This window comes from Natator depressus, chromosome 1 (assembly GCF_965152275.1).
Source record: "Natator depressus isolate rNatDep1 chromosome 1, rNatDep2.hap1, whole genome shotgun sequence".
Taxonomy (NCBI): Eukaryota; Metazoa; Chordata; order Testudines; family Cheloniidae; genus Natator; species Natator depressus.
This window is the reverse complement of record NC_134234.1, coordinates 342712622-342728016: the sequence shown is the minus strand read 5'-3', so window position 1 is coordinate 342728016 and position 15395 is coordinate 342712622. Positions and strand designations below refer to the sequence as shown.

The 15395-nt window shown below is 44.9% G+C and overlaps 1 protein-coding gene across 4 annotated transcripts in view; it reads left to right on the top strand.

Moving 5' to 3' along the window:
• Positions 1–15395, top strand: part of NRF1 (nuclear respiratory factor 1) — a 106791-nt gene that overhangs the window by 81085 nt on the left and 10311 nt on the right. For 3 of the 4 annotated variants that reach the window (XM_074942731.1, XM_074942732.1, XM_074942733.1), the window contains one exon: positions 7341–7397. The exons of the other annotated variant lie outside the window; for it this stretch is intronic. In XM_074942731.1, coding sequence (XP_074798832.1) covers positions 7341–7397 — 57 coding nt within the window. The remainder of the gene's footprint in view (positions 1–7340; positions 7398–15395) is intronic. 4 annotated transcript variants of the gene reach the window in all.

Genomic DNA, 15395 nt, shown 5'->3' with positions numbered 1-15395 from the left:
TAACAAAGGGCAATTTGCTTTGCGGTGCTTGGGCTGTACTGCGCTTTGTCCGCAAAGCATCCAGTGGTGCATCCCCTCCCTTTCTCACAGCAATGGCATCCAGAGTCATTTTGCCTGGCTTACAAGTTCAAAGCAGGGTTTGTCTAACTGTGGCAGCAGAACAAGATCAACCCCAAAGCTGCTCCTTAAATTCCAGCCAAGCTCTCTCTGCTCTACGCACTTTTAGGAAAGGGGGGGCTCTGTTCCCGACTCTGATGCCAAATATGATTACAAACATATATTTTTTGCTTGTGGCAATGGCCCAAATATGCTCAGGGTTCCTCAAACATATAGGAAGACACAGTCCCTGCCCCCAAAGAGCTTCCATTCTAATAGCAGCCACCATGCAAAAAAGTGCCCCTTCACTCAATCTTCTCCACCACTCTCACTGTCCAAAGTTCCTTGCTCACCATCCTCTGTCATCAGGCAGCCTTGAACAAGTACTGCAGTAGCCCCCTCCTTTGTTCAGGGGCCTAGTCAAGCTGCCTCCATGAACAGACAGCTGGTGAGGTATCTAAGGGAGTGCCAGCCCACAAGAGGGAGACTTGGAGGGAGGGGGACCTTTTGGTCCTTGTGCTCTCTGATCCCTGCTGATCCTCTGGTGTCTGGGTCCTGCATAGAGGGGAGTGAAGTAGCACCTGCTGCTGCTGGTCCTTTTGGTGCAGTTTCAGGCTCCATGGTGGCTGATATAATTCCTGGGAGAAGCAGATCTTCCCTCAGACCACATGTTGAGAGCCTTCTTCCGGGCCTTGTATGCCCTTAGCTGCATTATCATTTTTCTACCCGTACTCTCCCCTTGAAGGCAGACTTGACTGAAGTGATGCCGAGGTATAACCGTGGCCCACAGGACACTGATGTGCAGCCTGTGGTTACCCTGAATCAGTTCCAATCAGGAGGGGCTCTACCATCTCTGTGCCTCTCTGTTTCTGATGAGGCTGGCTGCACTCTGAATTTTTTGACGCAACCAGGGCATGGCTCTCGGAATCCTGGCAGGTTGCCCACAGGGCTACTAGCTGGGCAAAGTTTGGGCACCCTCTGTTTTTAGGAAAAGAGTAAAGAGTCCATTAGAAAATGTTATGGGGGTTTTCTTTGGTGGGAGAAAAATAGTCGAACCTGAGGGCAGCTTTGAGCTACAGGCTCGCTCTTAATGGATGTCAGTGGCAGAGGGATGCAATTTGATCCAAATGGGAAGCTGGCTCAAATCCCAGCAAGCTGTTGTAACTGTATAAGGCATCTTACGAAGTGAGACGGTTCCTCCTATAAACGTCCCCTGCAGGCAGAAGAAATCCCTTGTAAGTTAAGCTGCAAACAGGGGCTTTCCCAAATAAATTTCTGTTTAGTTTAATTTCAAGCACTGAAGCGTGTTTGTACATCTGTCCCTTTAAGAGAGGAATAGCCTTGACATGTATGTTAATTGAAGTTCCTTCACAGTGGAGTCAGACCCAGTCTTCCTCTTTCGCCCCAGAAAAAGTAAGGCCCAGTCAGTGTAGCCTTCATCATGTAGTCTGCAGCACAGACTGATTTAAAAACCTTGTGCCTCTAGGACTTAAATAAGAGCCCAATCTCATAGCCCTTACCCATGTGAGCTATCTCACTGTAGTCAATGGAAGTACTCCTGTGAGTAAGGATTAGAGGTGGGGCCCAGAACGGTGTGCATGGCATAGTGGTGAAGACAGCATGTGTTTGGGAGTTAATTTTATGAGCTGGTCACACAGGACGTTTGTGCTTCTGCTTTTATAGAACGTATCACTTTCATCCTTTGGTTGCTATTCCCTAAAGAGTCAAGCGCTGCTGCTGGCTTTGAAAAGGGGCTGGGTAACATTTCTATCTACTTGTGCTAAGAAAGGAGTGATCAGTCCGCATGCCTCAAGGTGTCAGCAGATCATGACAGGGGTCAGGAAGGAATGTTCTGCAACCCCAGTGAACAGCATGGCTAGTTAACACAGTGTGGCCTTTGTCTGAATCACCAAGTACTGGCCTCTGCTGTAGACAGAGTACCCAGACCTTATGGAGCAGTCATCTGATACGATTTTTCAAATCCTAAATGCAAATTGGGAATAGCCACTGGCAAATTCCAGCTTGACCATTCTGTCACTTCCTGGCAAATCCACCATCTTGTGCTCCCCCCCCCCCCCCATTGCAGCCCAGCAAATGAATGGGGTGAGACTGACATAGGTGGCAAATACTTGCTCTCTGCTGTCATTGGGTGGGTCACGATGACAGGCTTGAATGTGAAGCCATTTTTCTCTTGCCCTGTGACCAGGAGGGGAATGTTAATGCTGCTGCCCCTTGTTGCCTTTGGCAGCAAATCATGCCCTCAGCTGCCCTGTGGAGGGCAGCATGTTTCTCTCTTGAGCCGGGTGTCTTCCCAGTGACCTTCTCAGCTCATGAAGACAGCTGGGCTTTGCTGTAAAGCAGCTCATGTGACTGCAGTAATCCGCAGGCAGTAACCAGCTGTGTAGGAAGATTGCAAGAGGAATCGGCCTATTTTTCCGCACTGCAGACTTTGGCATGATAACACAAGGCTTGGGGCGGCGACTTCTACTGCCACCCACCCACCTTTACGCATTCTATCTGTGGCTGCATGACACAGCCACTCAAGCCCCTCCCCAGGAGCCTGTCTTCCCCTTGGGGGTCAGGCTTCCGTGTGCAACGCGCTTGGACAGGAAATAGGGCTTTACTATGGCACAGGGGTGCTAATTACTTGGCTGCTCAAGTCCGTCAGGAGGGCAGTGTGCTTGGAGCAGTTCCAGATGTCGCTGTGCAACCCTTTCTCTCTCACAGTGGAGGGGGCACAAGGGGTTTTGAGTCAGTGTGAAGCTGCAAAATAAATTACGAGATGCAAAAAGCGATTGCTCCTAAAGTAGTTTCCCCTGGATCTTTTCCAGTAAAGGACAGGCCTAGATCTGAATTTGACTCCATCCTCACCTCACTGAGAATGAACTCCTTTGGCTTCATTTATTCCTGGGCAGAAATAACTCTTGAGGTAACTTCCAATCCTACATAACTCTTCTTCTGTGGACTCTCAAATAGCCCTCTCTGCCAGGGAGGCTACTCACTAGCTGCTATTCCTAGACTAGAATGTTCTACAAAATAACAGCTGTACACATGGTGTCTTGGATTCCACACCAATTAAGTGCTGACAGCGTACCCTATGCTGATAGAAAGCCCTTGCCCCAAGAGCTCCCAGGCTAAAGCACAGAGACACTGGGAGACCCAGAGAAAGGACATTAGCTTGGAATTTGTTCAGAATTGATCATGGCACCATTTACTATTCCCATAGTTGGTCTTGAGATCACAGTAATTTTCTCTCCGTTTTCAAGGAGAGAATGTGTGTGGCTCCTCCTGGTCTTGGAGTTCTGAGGATCCTTCAATTTCCTCCTCTCTACCTCCCCCGGTGATTTTAGTCAGCAAACTCAAAGCATCTTCCAGGGGAAGCTTGGTAAATATTCATAGGATCCTGCTTACAAGGAACAAAGCGCAGGAGGCAATCGTGAACTAAGTTGTCTAATCTTCAGTTGTTGAGACTCTGAAAATAGGTGTCGCAAAGGCAGCTGCCGCATGATCTTCCTACATACGATCCCATTGATCTGATTCAACCCTCTTCTGGCGGGAGCTCCTTTTATCAGGTAGAGAGTAGTTGTTACCTGCCTATATCATCTTTTGCTTCTCCACTGGATCTGCCAAAAATGCCAACAGCATGTGTTTGTGACATGGACAAGTTGTCCACTAGGAAACTGACTGAGACAGTCCCTCAGTTCATAAGTTACTGAACAGCCTTCAGAAGTGGCCATCTGTTATGACTGGCTAGGACAGATTTGAACAGGAGACCTGTCGGTGAGAGGCTCTTATTTTCTATTCCCCTGAGCCATCCAATTTCTCCCCTGCTAAAACAAATTCTGTGTATTTTCAAGCTCTAGCAGATGCTGATTGATGTGCACAAAACCGTGTGTTCATTGTACTTTAGAATGTAAATGTATATATTTTATTGCAGCTGTATTCATGGCTCTGTTGCCCCTTAATCTCTGAAATCATGGGTGTTTACTTTCAGTATAGGTCAAGCCAAATTGGCAGTGATCTTGTAGATTGTTGTGTCTAAGTTCTGGTTCAACTCCCTTGAAGTCACTGGAGTCAACAAGTCAATGGAGTTACATCCTCAATGAATTTAACCCACTGCTAGCTTTTAAATCACAATGTGTCATCTTAAAAAATGCATTTGTACTGAGATTCTTGGGTAAGAATTTCAAAACACATTAAGTCCCATTTCGGATATGACAGGCACTCAGGAAGTCTAAATGCAATATAGGAATTAGATTCTAAAAGTGCTATCTCACTTTTGAAAATGGAACTAGGGCTTCTAAGACATTGAGCTTTTGAAAATGTTACCTGTCAATATTTATAACAGAATTATTTCTTCAACACTGGGAGTTACTTCTTTCTGTTCCTGTATCAACCAGAATTTTTAACCTGTTCTGTTGTCCCTTAAGGCAATGGTTTTCAAACTTTCAAGACTACTGTACCCCTTTCAGGAGTGGTCTTGCATACCCCAAGTTTCACCTCACTTAAAAACTACTTGCTTACAAACTCAGACATAAAAATACAAAAGGGTCTCAGCACACTATTACTGAAGAAAGTGCTGACTTTCTCATTTTACCACATAATTATAAAATAAATCAATTGGAATATAAATATTGTACTTACATTTTAGTGTGATACTTGAACCTGTTTTTCACTTGTGAGCCTTGTCTGAAGCCCAAGTCCCGCCGCCCAGAGCTGAAGCATGTAACTTAGCTTTGTGGGATCCTGCTTGCCACCCCTAAAGCCATCCTGCACCGCACCCCTCCTCCCCCCGGTGGTTGCAGCCTCCAGGTTGAGAAGCACTGATCTAGATGAGCTGAGTACTCACTGGAAGACATCTGTGTAGCCCCAGAGGTAAATGTACCTGTGGTTCAGAACCACTGCCGTGAGGTAGAGAACAAACAGACCTCTTATGGAAGGGGCTGCTTAATTCTTCTTTGAGTATTTGTCTGTGTGGATCCCTCTTGAGGTGAACACGCGCCCAAGAATTTCTTAGTACCATACTAGCTAACCACACTCAATAAAACCTGTGATGTGTGTGGCTTATGACACACAAATGTATGTTTTAGTCATCAGTCCCAGCCTCTAAACCCTTTTTTATCAACAGATATGCAGAGTTAAATAGCAGTCATCTGCCAAAGGCAGTAGCGTACCAAAAATAAATAGTCTCCACCTGCTACACAACAAAGACACAAGGCAAGAAAATGCGTTTTAAAAAATGTTGATTGTAAAAACTGTCCCTTATGCTACACCTACTATGGCTTTGAGTCATGTGTTTACTCTGATTTATTGCTTACAGTGCTGAAGGTGCATAGGACATGTACAGTGGGGAATGTGTGCCAAACAGCTAACAGGCTCCTGCCCTAAAAATGTAGCGTCTACAGGCAGTGAAAGGATAGCCTGTGGCAATCCGGCACATAACAGAACAAAGAACAGAATGTGGTCATTGTAGCAGGACTGTTTTATTGGAAGGGAGGTGGGGGGCATAGGTGTTAGTTTTAGGTGTTACTTTGGAGGAGAAAAGGCAGGAAGCTTGGACTTTCTCAATGACCTTGTCTTCACAAGGAAAAAAGTGTGTTCTTAACTCGAGTTAGTTAACTAACATGAAGTGAAATCCTAGTGAAGACAAAGCAATTTGCATATCATGCCTTTGCTAGAATTTTACTTCACGTTAGTTGACTCCAGTTAGCAAACTCAAAAGAACACATCTCTGTTCCCGAGTGAAGACCCCCATGGAGCTGGTAGAATTCCATGAGAGGGAGCTGGATTCTAGTCTGCTGCATGCTCCACAGTTGTGTACAGTGTTGTTGGGGCTGTGTCGGTCCCAGGATGTTAGAGAGACAAGGTGGTGAGGTAGAAGATGTTATCTCACTCCCCTTCATGTTCCACAGTCAGAATTGTCCTTTATTGCGGAAGGGTGACTGAAGAGTCAGGCCCCGGGTGCGCTTTTGGATTCCACACGGAATTTGCAGTACAGGCAGGAAAACGTTATTTGGCGGGTTAACTGAGCCAATTTGATCTCAGAGCCATTGAGTGAGGATTAATAGAGAACCTCATGATGGCAATTTTACAGTATCCGTCTTCTGCCTTTAAATCAAATACCATTGGATTGGCCTAAGAGAAAACATCAAAATGGGGTTCTAAGTAAAACCAACCGTAGGCACTCAATTAACCATAAGGAACAGTTAACATGAGCCTATTGCACTGATGAACACAGGTTTACTTCATTTCTAACACACACAAAAGTGAGTGAAGAAAAGAACCTGCATATCTTGGCCTGTATGTCAGCCATGAATGTAGCTCTGTGTGTTCGCAGAAATATGTTCACTGCTGAACAAGCCAGTGAAATGCTCGGAAAGGCATCTTTTAGATGAACCCAGAGAGTATCTGGTTACATATTACTCTACTCCCTGAACAATAGTTGCTTTATACCTTCACGTATTAAATGCTCGACAGTGTGTGCTAATGCTGGTGTTCATATGTGATCCTAGTGTGAAGTGTACCCTAACTTTTGAAACTCATTTAGATTTAAGTCTGTTGTAACTTGAAAAAATTGTTCAAGACTAGTTTATCTTTTTTGTTTAAAGTGACTGGTGGGTCAGATGGGGAGAGAACCTGGATTTTAGGAACTTTCTGGGATGTGGAGAAGTCCCAGTTTGGCATCCATCTTTGGTCATGTGTCTGTCTGGTTTTGTTTTGTTTTGTGTGTTTTGTTTTGTTTCATTTTCACCTCACACACACACTTTCTCTGGGAGTGGAGGGGAGAGCATTAACAGATGGGGACCATAGCTGTTAGGAACATACAGCAGCCCCTGCCTGTCAGGCTTTCTGTGGCCTGATTATATCACTGATCTAAATATTAGCAAGAAATCTCCTTCCTGGTGAAAGGTTTTGCACTAATGATCTGATAGAGAGTATTAATACCTGGGATCATCTGTGATAATTGCACACTCCCTGCCCCTAAACTGTTTATGCAATGTAAAATATAGTTAGAAATATATAGTCTTAGCGTATCTAATATTTTAGTGATACTCCATATGTGGACACTGAATATGGCTTTTAATTCCATGAAGGGCAAGAATGACTTCTGTTCAGTTGTTGTCCTTCACAAGTGGAGTGAAGAGGGCATATTCCTTGTCCGTACATGGGCTATTCTGGTTATACCACCCCCTGCAATATTTTTGCCCTTTGTTCAGCATTTTATACTTGCATTTTATTGTCAGGCTTCCTAGCAGCAGACTGTTCAGGTTGCAAGTGGAGTCTAACAGAAAATTCCACAGGTGAGTTAATTTTTGTGGTGGTAGTTTGGAATGTTGGGATTAAGCTGCTGGCTGGCGTTATGGATTGTTTCTGTAGGTGTTCTGATCACGTGTGCTATTTCTTAGAGCAAAGAGGGATACATTTGTCTGTCTGTCTTTTCCTCTCACTTTTATGAGTGAAGAGTAGTAGAATTCAGACGTAAATGTACCCGTGGGTGTGTTAAATTTGCATATGTATGGTCAAATTCACAGGTACATATTAGAGTAACAATCATGGGTGTGGGGTAGATAAGCACATGCTAATGCACTGAGGGCCCAATCCTGCTATCCTTATTAAGGCTACATGCCTGTGGAAGTTGGTGGGATTGCTACCCAAGAAAGGAATGAGAGTGACAGGAGTGGGCCCAAAATATATATTTCACTAATATACTCAAGTAACAACACTTGTGGTGAGGGCAAGAGGGGTGTATGTGTGATATTTTGATTTGCAAGATGTCTGATTCTACATCTTAGAGAGCATGTGCATAATAGTTATACAAAGAAAAGCCCCCCCCCCCCCCCCAACCCATCAGTGCCGAGAAATTACAGTGAGGACCATTGTAGAAAAAACAGTGTCCCTTAGAGATCATCCCATTTGGCCTGTGATAGACCAGTGAACTCCAGTGGGTGTCAGTGCGCTCACTTGCACTGGAGTTCACTGGTCTATCACAGATGGAATGCATATGTACATATACTTCTCTGTTTGATACATAAACACAAATGACATATATTTCACTAACAGTCATCATGATCCATGTGGGGTGGATGACCAAGACGGTAGGCTCCCAAGAGTGGGTGCCTTCCCTTCTCAAACTATTTGAGAAATGCAGGGGTGTGTGTGTGTGTGTGTGAGAGATAACTGGAGTGTGAGATAACTGTTAAGTATTTTTTTAAATTGTTTTAAATAAATTGAATTTAAATACATTTTAAAATGCCGTTGTGACTTCAAATTACTGTTATGTATATTTTAAAATAGATTTTGTTCTTAAAAATCAAAATAATAGAGCATCACTTTCAGGTGCGGTTCTCCCTTCACACTTCAGAACTTGCAGCTGCCATTATACAAAGGCCCTCTAGAGAATATGGGATCCTAAAAGATGTTTTAAATGTAAAACTAAATTCAGCTTAGATATAGTCTTTACTTTATGGAAAAGCCCTGTAGACTTTAATACAGATTAAACTAGTAGATTTCAATAGAAATGTAATAGGATTCCATAGCAATTGCCCTTAAAATCACTAGAAATTAATAGAGAATGTAGAATTCTGCACTGTCATTGACATAGTTTTCAGGGAAGGAGTGATATTAAAATATTTATGATAAAACATAATGAGAATAGTTTTCTGTTAAATTACTCTTCAGAAGTTTTAAAAACTTATAATATTGTACCTTGGCCATTTGACTAAGATCAAACATACCAGGTTAATATCTGATGCATCCTTTGTTTGGGGACCGCAGAGGAATCTACTCTGCAACTGATTAGGTGTTTCCCCTCTCTAGGAAGCTTTGGCCTCATAACACCTGTTAGCCGGCTACCTAAAATATCCTCCAGTACTGTTTATATTTCATTAAAAGAAAACAAAACTTAGTTTCTAACTTTAGTGAAAGTTAGATACTATGATTCTTTCTCAGTATTTTTAACTAGGTTTCCTATATATTTGAATTGACCATGATACAGACGGCTAATCTTATCAGGTTTACCCTCCTCTGTTCTGTAAAGCCAGCTGATCGAGGGAGCTTAGTAGCAAGGTGGGTTAGTTCACTAGGCTTCTGGAGTCCTAGGTTCAAATGTTGTTTAGATCACAAGTGGAAATAAGCATATTTGGTCTCCTCATCTCCATTTGCCACATCTCTCTCTTTCTCTTGCACAAAAATTGGCCAGGTTTTAGCAGACTTGCAGTCCCTGCTTGAGAGAGGCCCAACATTAGTGTCTGTCTTAGGAGCAGAGCCGCATGGGAAAAATGTACACAGAGTATGCCCACGCTTTGCCTCTAACTCAAGCCGGTCTGAGTATCCTTATTCAGCTCTAGATTCATCCTCGGCATCATACGGAGGTGAGGGAGGGACAGGTAATTTAGCCGACAGGGTCGTGAGCTGAGGATTTGAAATTGGTTTCCCATGGAAAAACACGATCTGCTTCTTTGTCTCCTCTCCTAGCCCCTTTTTTTTAATCAAGTAAGAAGAACATAAGGTTTTTACAGATACATCAGAACGAGGCCAAAATGACAGAATAGGAAGGTAAAGGCTCAGAATTTCAGAATAAAGGAATATTGTCAAAATAAAAACACCTTTTTAAAGTGCTTCCTGGTGTTAACTAACACCACCTGAGAGTATTAACTGAAGGAATTTGCAATCCCAGCTTGTGATGAAGTAGACAGACCTCAGTGACCAGGAAGGGGATAATCAGAGCCTCTGGCCCCAGTCAGCCCCACCCAGTTACCCTGTGCAAGGTTTCAAGCCTGAAGGCGGGAGACAGAGGAAAAGCCTAGCTCAGTAGTGGCTGACTGGGAGAGGGAGTAGACCTTTTGAGCTAGCCCTGTGAAGGAAGGAAGGCTTGGCTAGGGCTAGAGCCTCCTTGGGACAGGTAGGCCTGGTACAGGACCTTTTTGTCTCTCATAAGTAGTTTGGGCTGCCCCTTGTTTTGGGACCAACAGAAGAATAAGCCGGGGCAGAGACTGTGAGAAAAGCCCAGCCACAGGCCACAGTAGAAAGCAGCCCAGATGTATGGCAGGGGGTCTGAACACTCCTCCTCTGCTTAATACAGAGCCCCTGGGGCTGGAACCGAGGGTAGAGGGCGGGCCTGGGTTCCCCTACTAGGGCAGGGGGCATGACGACTCTGGAGCCAAGGGCTGGCAGACCCCAAAAGCCTGAAGTTGGGCCGAACCATTGGCATGCTGGAAAGGGTGGGACTGTTATTGACCTGGCCGAAGAGCCAAGTCACAGGAAGAGGCAGATCAAAGCAGGTCCAGAGCAGCTGTCGGGAGGGGGCGCCGAAGGAGGAGAGCCACTGCATCATGTCAAGCAACGAGGGAGTGTGTCTGCGGTGAGTAGACTCTTCCACATAGCTTGGCAGAGCACACCCAGGGCCACAACCTGCTCCACCCATGAACAGATGCTTTCGGGAGCCACAGAAGGGGTATTTTGCCACAATTGCTCTCAGCCTGTGGATCCATGCTTGGCCATGGCAAAGGACCGTGTGTTTGGATGACTTGCTGGGGCCTCTGCATTCCCCCCGCCCCCTCAAAAAAGCAGAGACTCCTCAGGAGATACTTCCACAAGGGCAGGTCAGTCCTCTTCAGTACTTGAGACTCAACAGGCTGGCTTATCCTCTCCAGCCAAGTATTCTGTAGGGGTAATTCCAAAAATCTCCCCGCCCAATCCATCCCACACTGAATAAGCTCCAGGGCCGTCTCCCAGGTTCTCCAGTGGATAGTAGTCACTTGGCAAGGAATCCTTGCTGACTCTCTTCCCGGGAGGACGATCTGAGCTCTTTCTGAGGTGTACTCCCTATGCATCTTTTCCGATTTCATATTGGACAAAAAGAATGCAGGGGCTCAAGGCTCCCTCTCTGCCATATCTTCGTGATTGGAAGCCCCAAGTGATCATCCTTCCCCTCCCAAGAAGGCAAAAGAAAAGTTAAAAGGCTGGAAAATATAAAAAATAAAGCCAAAAAAGTCTTCAGCTCTTCTCCTCCTGAGCTCTAGCTTCTCCCCCAAGGAGAGGGATTTTTGGCCTTAGATCATGCTAACCCCAGGCCAGAAAAGCAGAAAAGGTAGAAGTTGGTGGATTGCAGCAGAAGATAAATGTGTAAAAGAGCAACTTAATCTCAATACACACAGCAGGCATCTGCTCTCAACAAGAGAGTGCAGGAAAAGACTAAGGCCAGACCTTGAAAAATGGGTGTTTAAAGTTAGGCCTCTCAGTCCACATTTATGCACCTAAATATGCAGCTTGATTTTTCAAAATACCGCATAGCCAGCAGCTCCCATTAACGTTAAATAAGTTGACATTAATCCAGAAAAGGGTGAGCCCCTTGTATGCGTGGTTCTTTGGAATCCTGGCACATGCTGTGTTAGTGATGCAGAGTGTAGGGTACCAGATCAACCGTCCCTATCCAGCCTTTGAGCTCTTAGATAAATCCACTCCTGTGGTGGTTATGAATGAGCTGAGGGGAGCACATTGAAATAGAACAAGATGAACCAGGACTGTGCAATGAGTTAATCACTAACAGTTTTAGGAAAAATTTGGCAGCTGAATGGCAGATAACATGGGTGACATCCACATAGGTAGTTTGAAGTGCTTAGCTGTTGAGGGTTGGGGGGAAGAACTATTTAATTACGGTAGTTGCAGTGCTGCAGTAATCTCCCTTGGGACCCTTGCAGTTTGTTGGAGGAAAATGTAGCATCTTTGTTTGCTGTTGTGTTTGGCTAATGTTCCATGGAAAAGGCAGGACTGAAGTCTCATTATATTCATTATAATTTACAGGTTGGTGTCTGGGGCTTCCCCATTCATACTCATGCTCCATCCATAAGCTTCCCTGTTGCACCTCGACATTGGTGTTCACACGTTGTTGTGTAAAATCCCCTACCTGTTGGCAGATCTGTTATGCTCTGTTGTGCATCTTTGAGAGAGTTGGCTTTTTTAACCTGATTAGACCAGGATGGCTCCTCCAGAGACACATGGTGATGTGAAGGCAGGTTTGAGGTCACAAAACAAAATAAAGTTTGCAAGTCCTTTCAAACCATGCTGGGTGGAGCAGTTTCCCTATCTAATGTCTGTGAAGTGCCTTGGGATGGCTAGCACTAGGGTCTGACTATTCAGAAATGGGGAGCTCAACACTTTTTGCAGTTAGGACCCTGTAGAGCATCTCAAATTTAGTCTCCCTCCCCCCAAATGGAGACACCCTAAGTCACATAGATGAACAAGATTTGTTGTGGGAGAGTCAACACAGCTTCTGTAAAAGGAAATCATGCCTCACCAATCTGTTAGAATTCTTTGAGGGGGTCAACAAGCATGTGGACAAGGCTGATTCAGTTGATATAGTGTACTTGGATTTTCAGAAAGCCTTTGACAGGGTTGCTTACCCAAGGCTCTTAAGGAAACTAAGCAGTCATGGGATAAGAGGAAAGGTCCTCTCATGGATCAGTAACTGGTTAAAAGACAGGGAAACATAGGATGGGAATAAATGGTCCGTTTTCACAATGGAGAGAGTTAAACAGCGAGGTCCCCCACGGATCTGTACTGGGATCTGTGCTGCTCAGCATACTCATTAATGATCTGGAAAAAGGAGTGAACAGTGAAGTGGCAAAGTTTGCAGATGATACTGAAATTATTCAAGGTAATTAAGTCCAAAGCTACTGTGAAGAGTTACAGGGGTATCTTACAAAACTGGGTGACTGGGCAACAAAATGGCAGATGAAATTCAGCATTGATAAATGCAAAGGAATGCGCATTAAAGGGAAAATCCCAACTACACATATATAAAGATGGGTTCTGGGTTAGCTGTTACCACTCAAGAAAGAGATCTTGGAGTCATTGTGGGCCGTTCTCTGAAAACTTCAGCTCAGTGCACAGCAGCAATCAAAAAGCCTGGCAGTGTTAGGAACTATTAGGAAAGGGATAGAAAATATGACCGAAAAACATCAGGATGGCACTATATACCTAAACCTTGGTTTATACCACTATAAACCTAAACCATAGTACACCTAAACCTTGAACACTGTTTACCCAAGTGTTGTTTACCCTTTCCCACAATACAAAACCCAGGGCCTACCCCATGAAATGAATAGGCAACAGGTTTAATACAAACAAGAGGAAATACTTTTTTACACAACCCACAACTAACCTATGGAACTCGTTGCCATGGGATGTGGTGATGGCCAAAAATATAACTGGGTTCAGAAAAGAACTAAAGTTCCTGGAGGATAGGTCCATCAATGGTTATTAGCCAGGATAGTCAGGGATGTAACCCCATGCTCGGGGCAAACCTAAACCTCTGACTGCCAGAAACCAGGAAAGGAAGACAAATGGATCTCTCTAAATTGCCCTGTTCTATACAGTCCCTGAAGCTCAGGAACTGGTCACTGTCAGAGACAGAATACTGAGCTAGATGAACCATTGGTCTGACCCATAGAATCATGGAAGATGAGGGTTGGAAGAGACCTCAGGAGGTCATCTAGTCCAACCCCAGCTAAATCATCCCAGCCAGGGCTTTGTCAAGCCGGGCCTTAAAAACCTCTAAGGATGGAGATTCCACCACCTCCCTAGGTAACCCTTCCAGTGCTTCACTGCCCTCCTAGTGAAATATTTTTTCCTAATATGCAACCTAGACCTCCCCCACTGCAACTTGAGACCATTGCTCCTTGTTCTGTCATCTGCCACCATTGAGAACAGCCTAGCTCCATCCTCTTTGGAACCCCTCTTCAGATAGTTGAAGGCTGCAATCAAATCCCCCCTCTTCTCTTCTCTTCTCTTCTCTTCTCTTCTCTTCTCTTCTCTTCTCTTCTCTTCTGCAGACTCAATAATCCCAGTTCCCTCAGCCTTTCCTCATAAATCATGTGCCCCAGCCCCAATCATTTGTGTTGCCCTCTGCTGGACTCTCTCCAATTTGTCCTCATCCTTTCTGCAGTGGGGGGTCAAAAACTGGATGCAATACTCCAGATGTGGTCTCACCAGTGCTGAATAGAGGGGAATAATCACTTCCCTCAATCTGCTGGCAATGCTTCTACTAAAGCAGCCCAATATGCCATTAGCCTTCTTGGCAACAAGGGCACGCTGTTGACTCATATCCAGCTTCTCGTCAATGGTAATCCCCAGGTCCTTTTCTGCAGAACTGCTGCTTAGCCAGTTGGTCCCAAGCCTGTAGCAGTGCATGGGATTCTTCCGTCCTAAGTGCAGGACTCAGCACTTGTCCGTGCTGAACCTCATCAGATTTCTTTTGGCCCAATCCTTCAATTTGTCTAGGTCACTCTGGATCCTTTCCCTACCCTCCAGCATATCTACCTCTCCCCCAGCTTAGTGTCATCTGTGAACTTGTTGAAGGCGCAATCTATCCCATCATCCAGATCATTAATGAAGATGTTGAACAAAACCAGCCCCAGGACTGACCCCTGGGGCACTCCGCTTGATACTGGCTGCCAACTAGACATCAAGCCATTGAGCCCGACGATCTAGCCAGTTTTCTATCCACCTTATAGTCCATTCATCCAATCCTTACTACTTTAACTTGCTGGCAAGAATACTGTGGGAGACGGTATCAAAAGTTTTGCTAAAGTCAAGGTAAATCACATCCACCGCTCTCCCCATCTCCACAGAGCCAGTTATCCAATCATAGAAGGCAATCAGGTTGATCAGGCATGACGTGCCCTTGATGAATCCATGTTGACTGTTCCTGATCACCTTCCTCTCCTCCAAGTGCTTCAAAATGGATTCCTTGAGGACCTGCTCCATGATTTTTCCAGGGACTGAGGTGAGGCTGACCAGTCTGTGTTCCCCGGATTCTCTTTCTTCCCTTTTTTAAAGATAGGCACTATATTTTCCTTTTGCCAATTGTCCAAGACCTCCCCTGATCGCAACGAGTTTTCAAAGATAATGGCCAATGGCTCTGCAATCACATCAGCCAACGCCCTCAGCACCCTTGGATGCATTAGATCCGGCTGCATGGACTTGTGCACGTCCAGCTTTTCTAAATAGTCCTTAACCTGTTCTTTCACCACTGAGAGCTGCTTACCTTCTGTCCATACTGTGCTGCCCAGTGCAGCAGTCTGGGAGCTGACCTTGTCTGTGAAGACTGAGGCAAAAAAAGCATTGAGTACTTCAGCTTTTTCCACATTACCTGTAGAAACCCTTCTTGTTACCCTTCACATCCCTTGCTAGCTGCAACTCCAACTGTGCTTTGGCCTTCCTGATTACACCCCTGCATGCTCAAGCAATACTTTTATACTCCTTCCTAGTCATCTGTCCAAGTTTCCACTTCTTGTAAG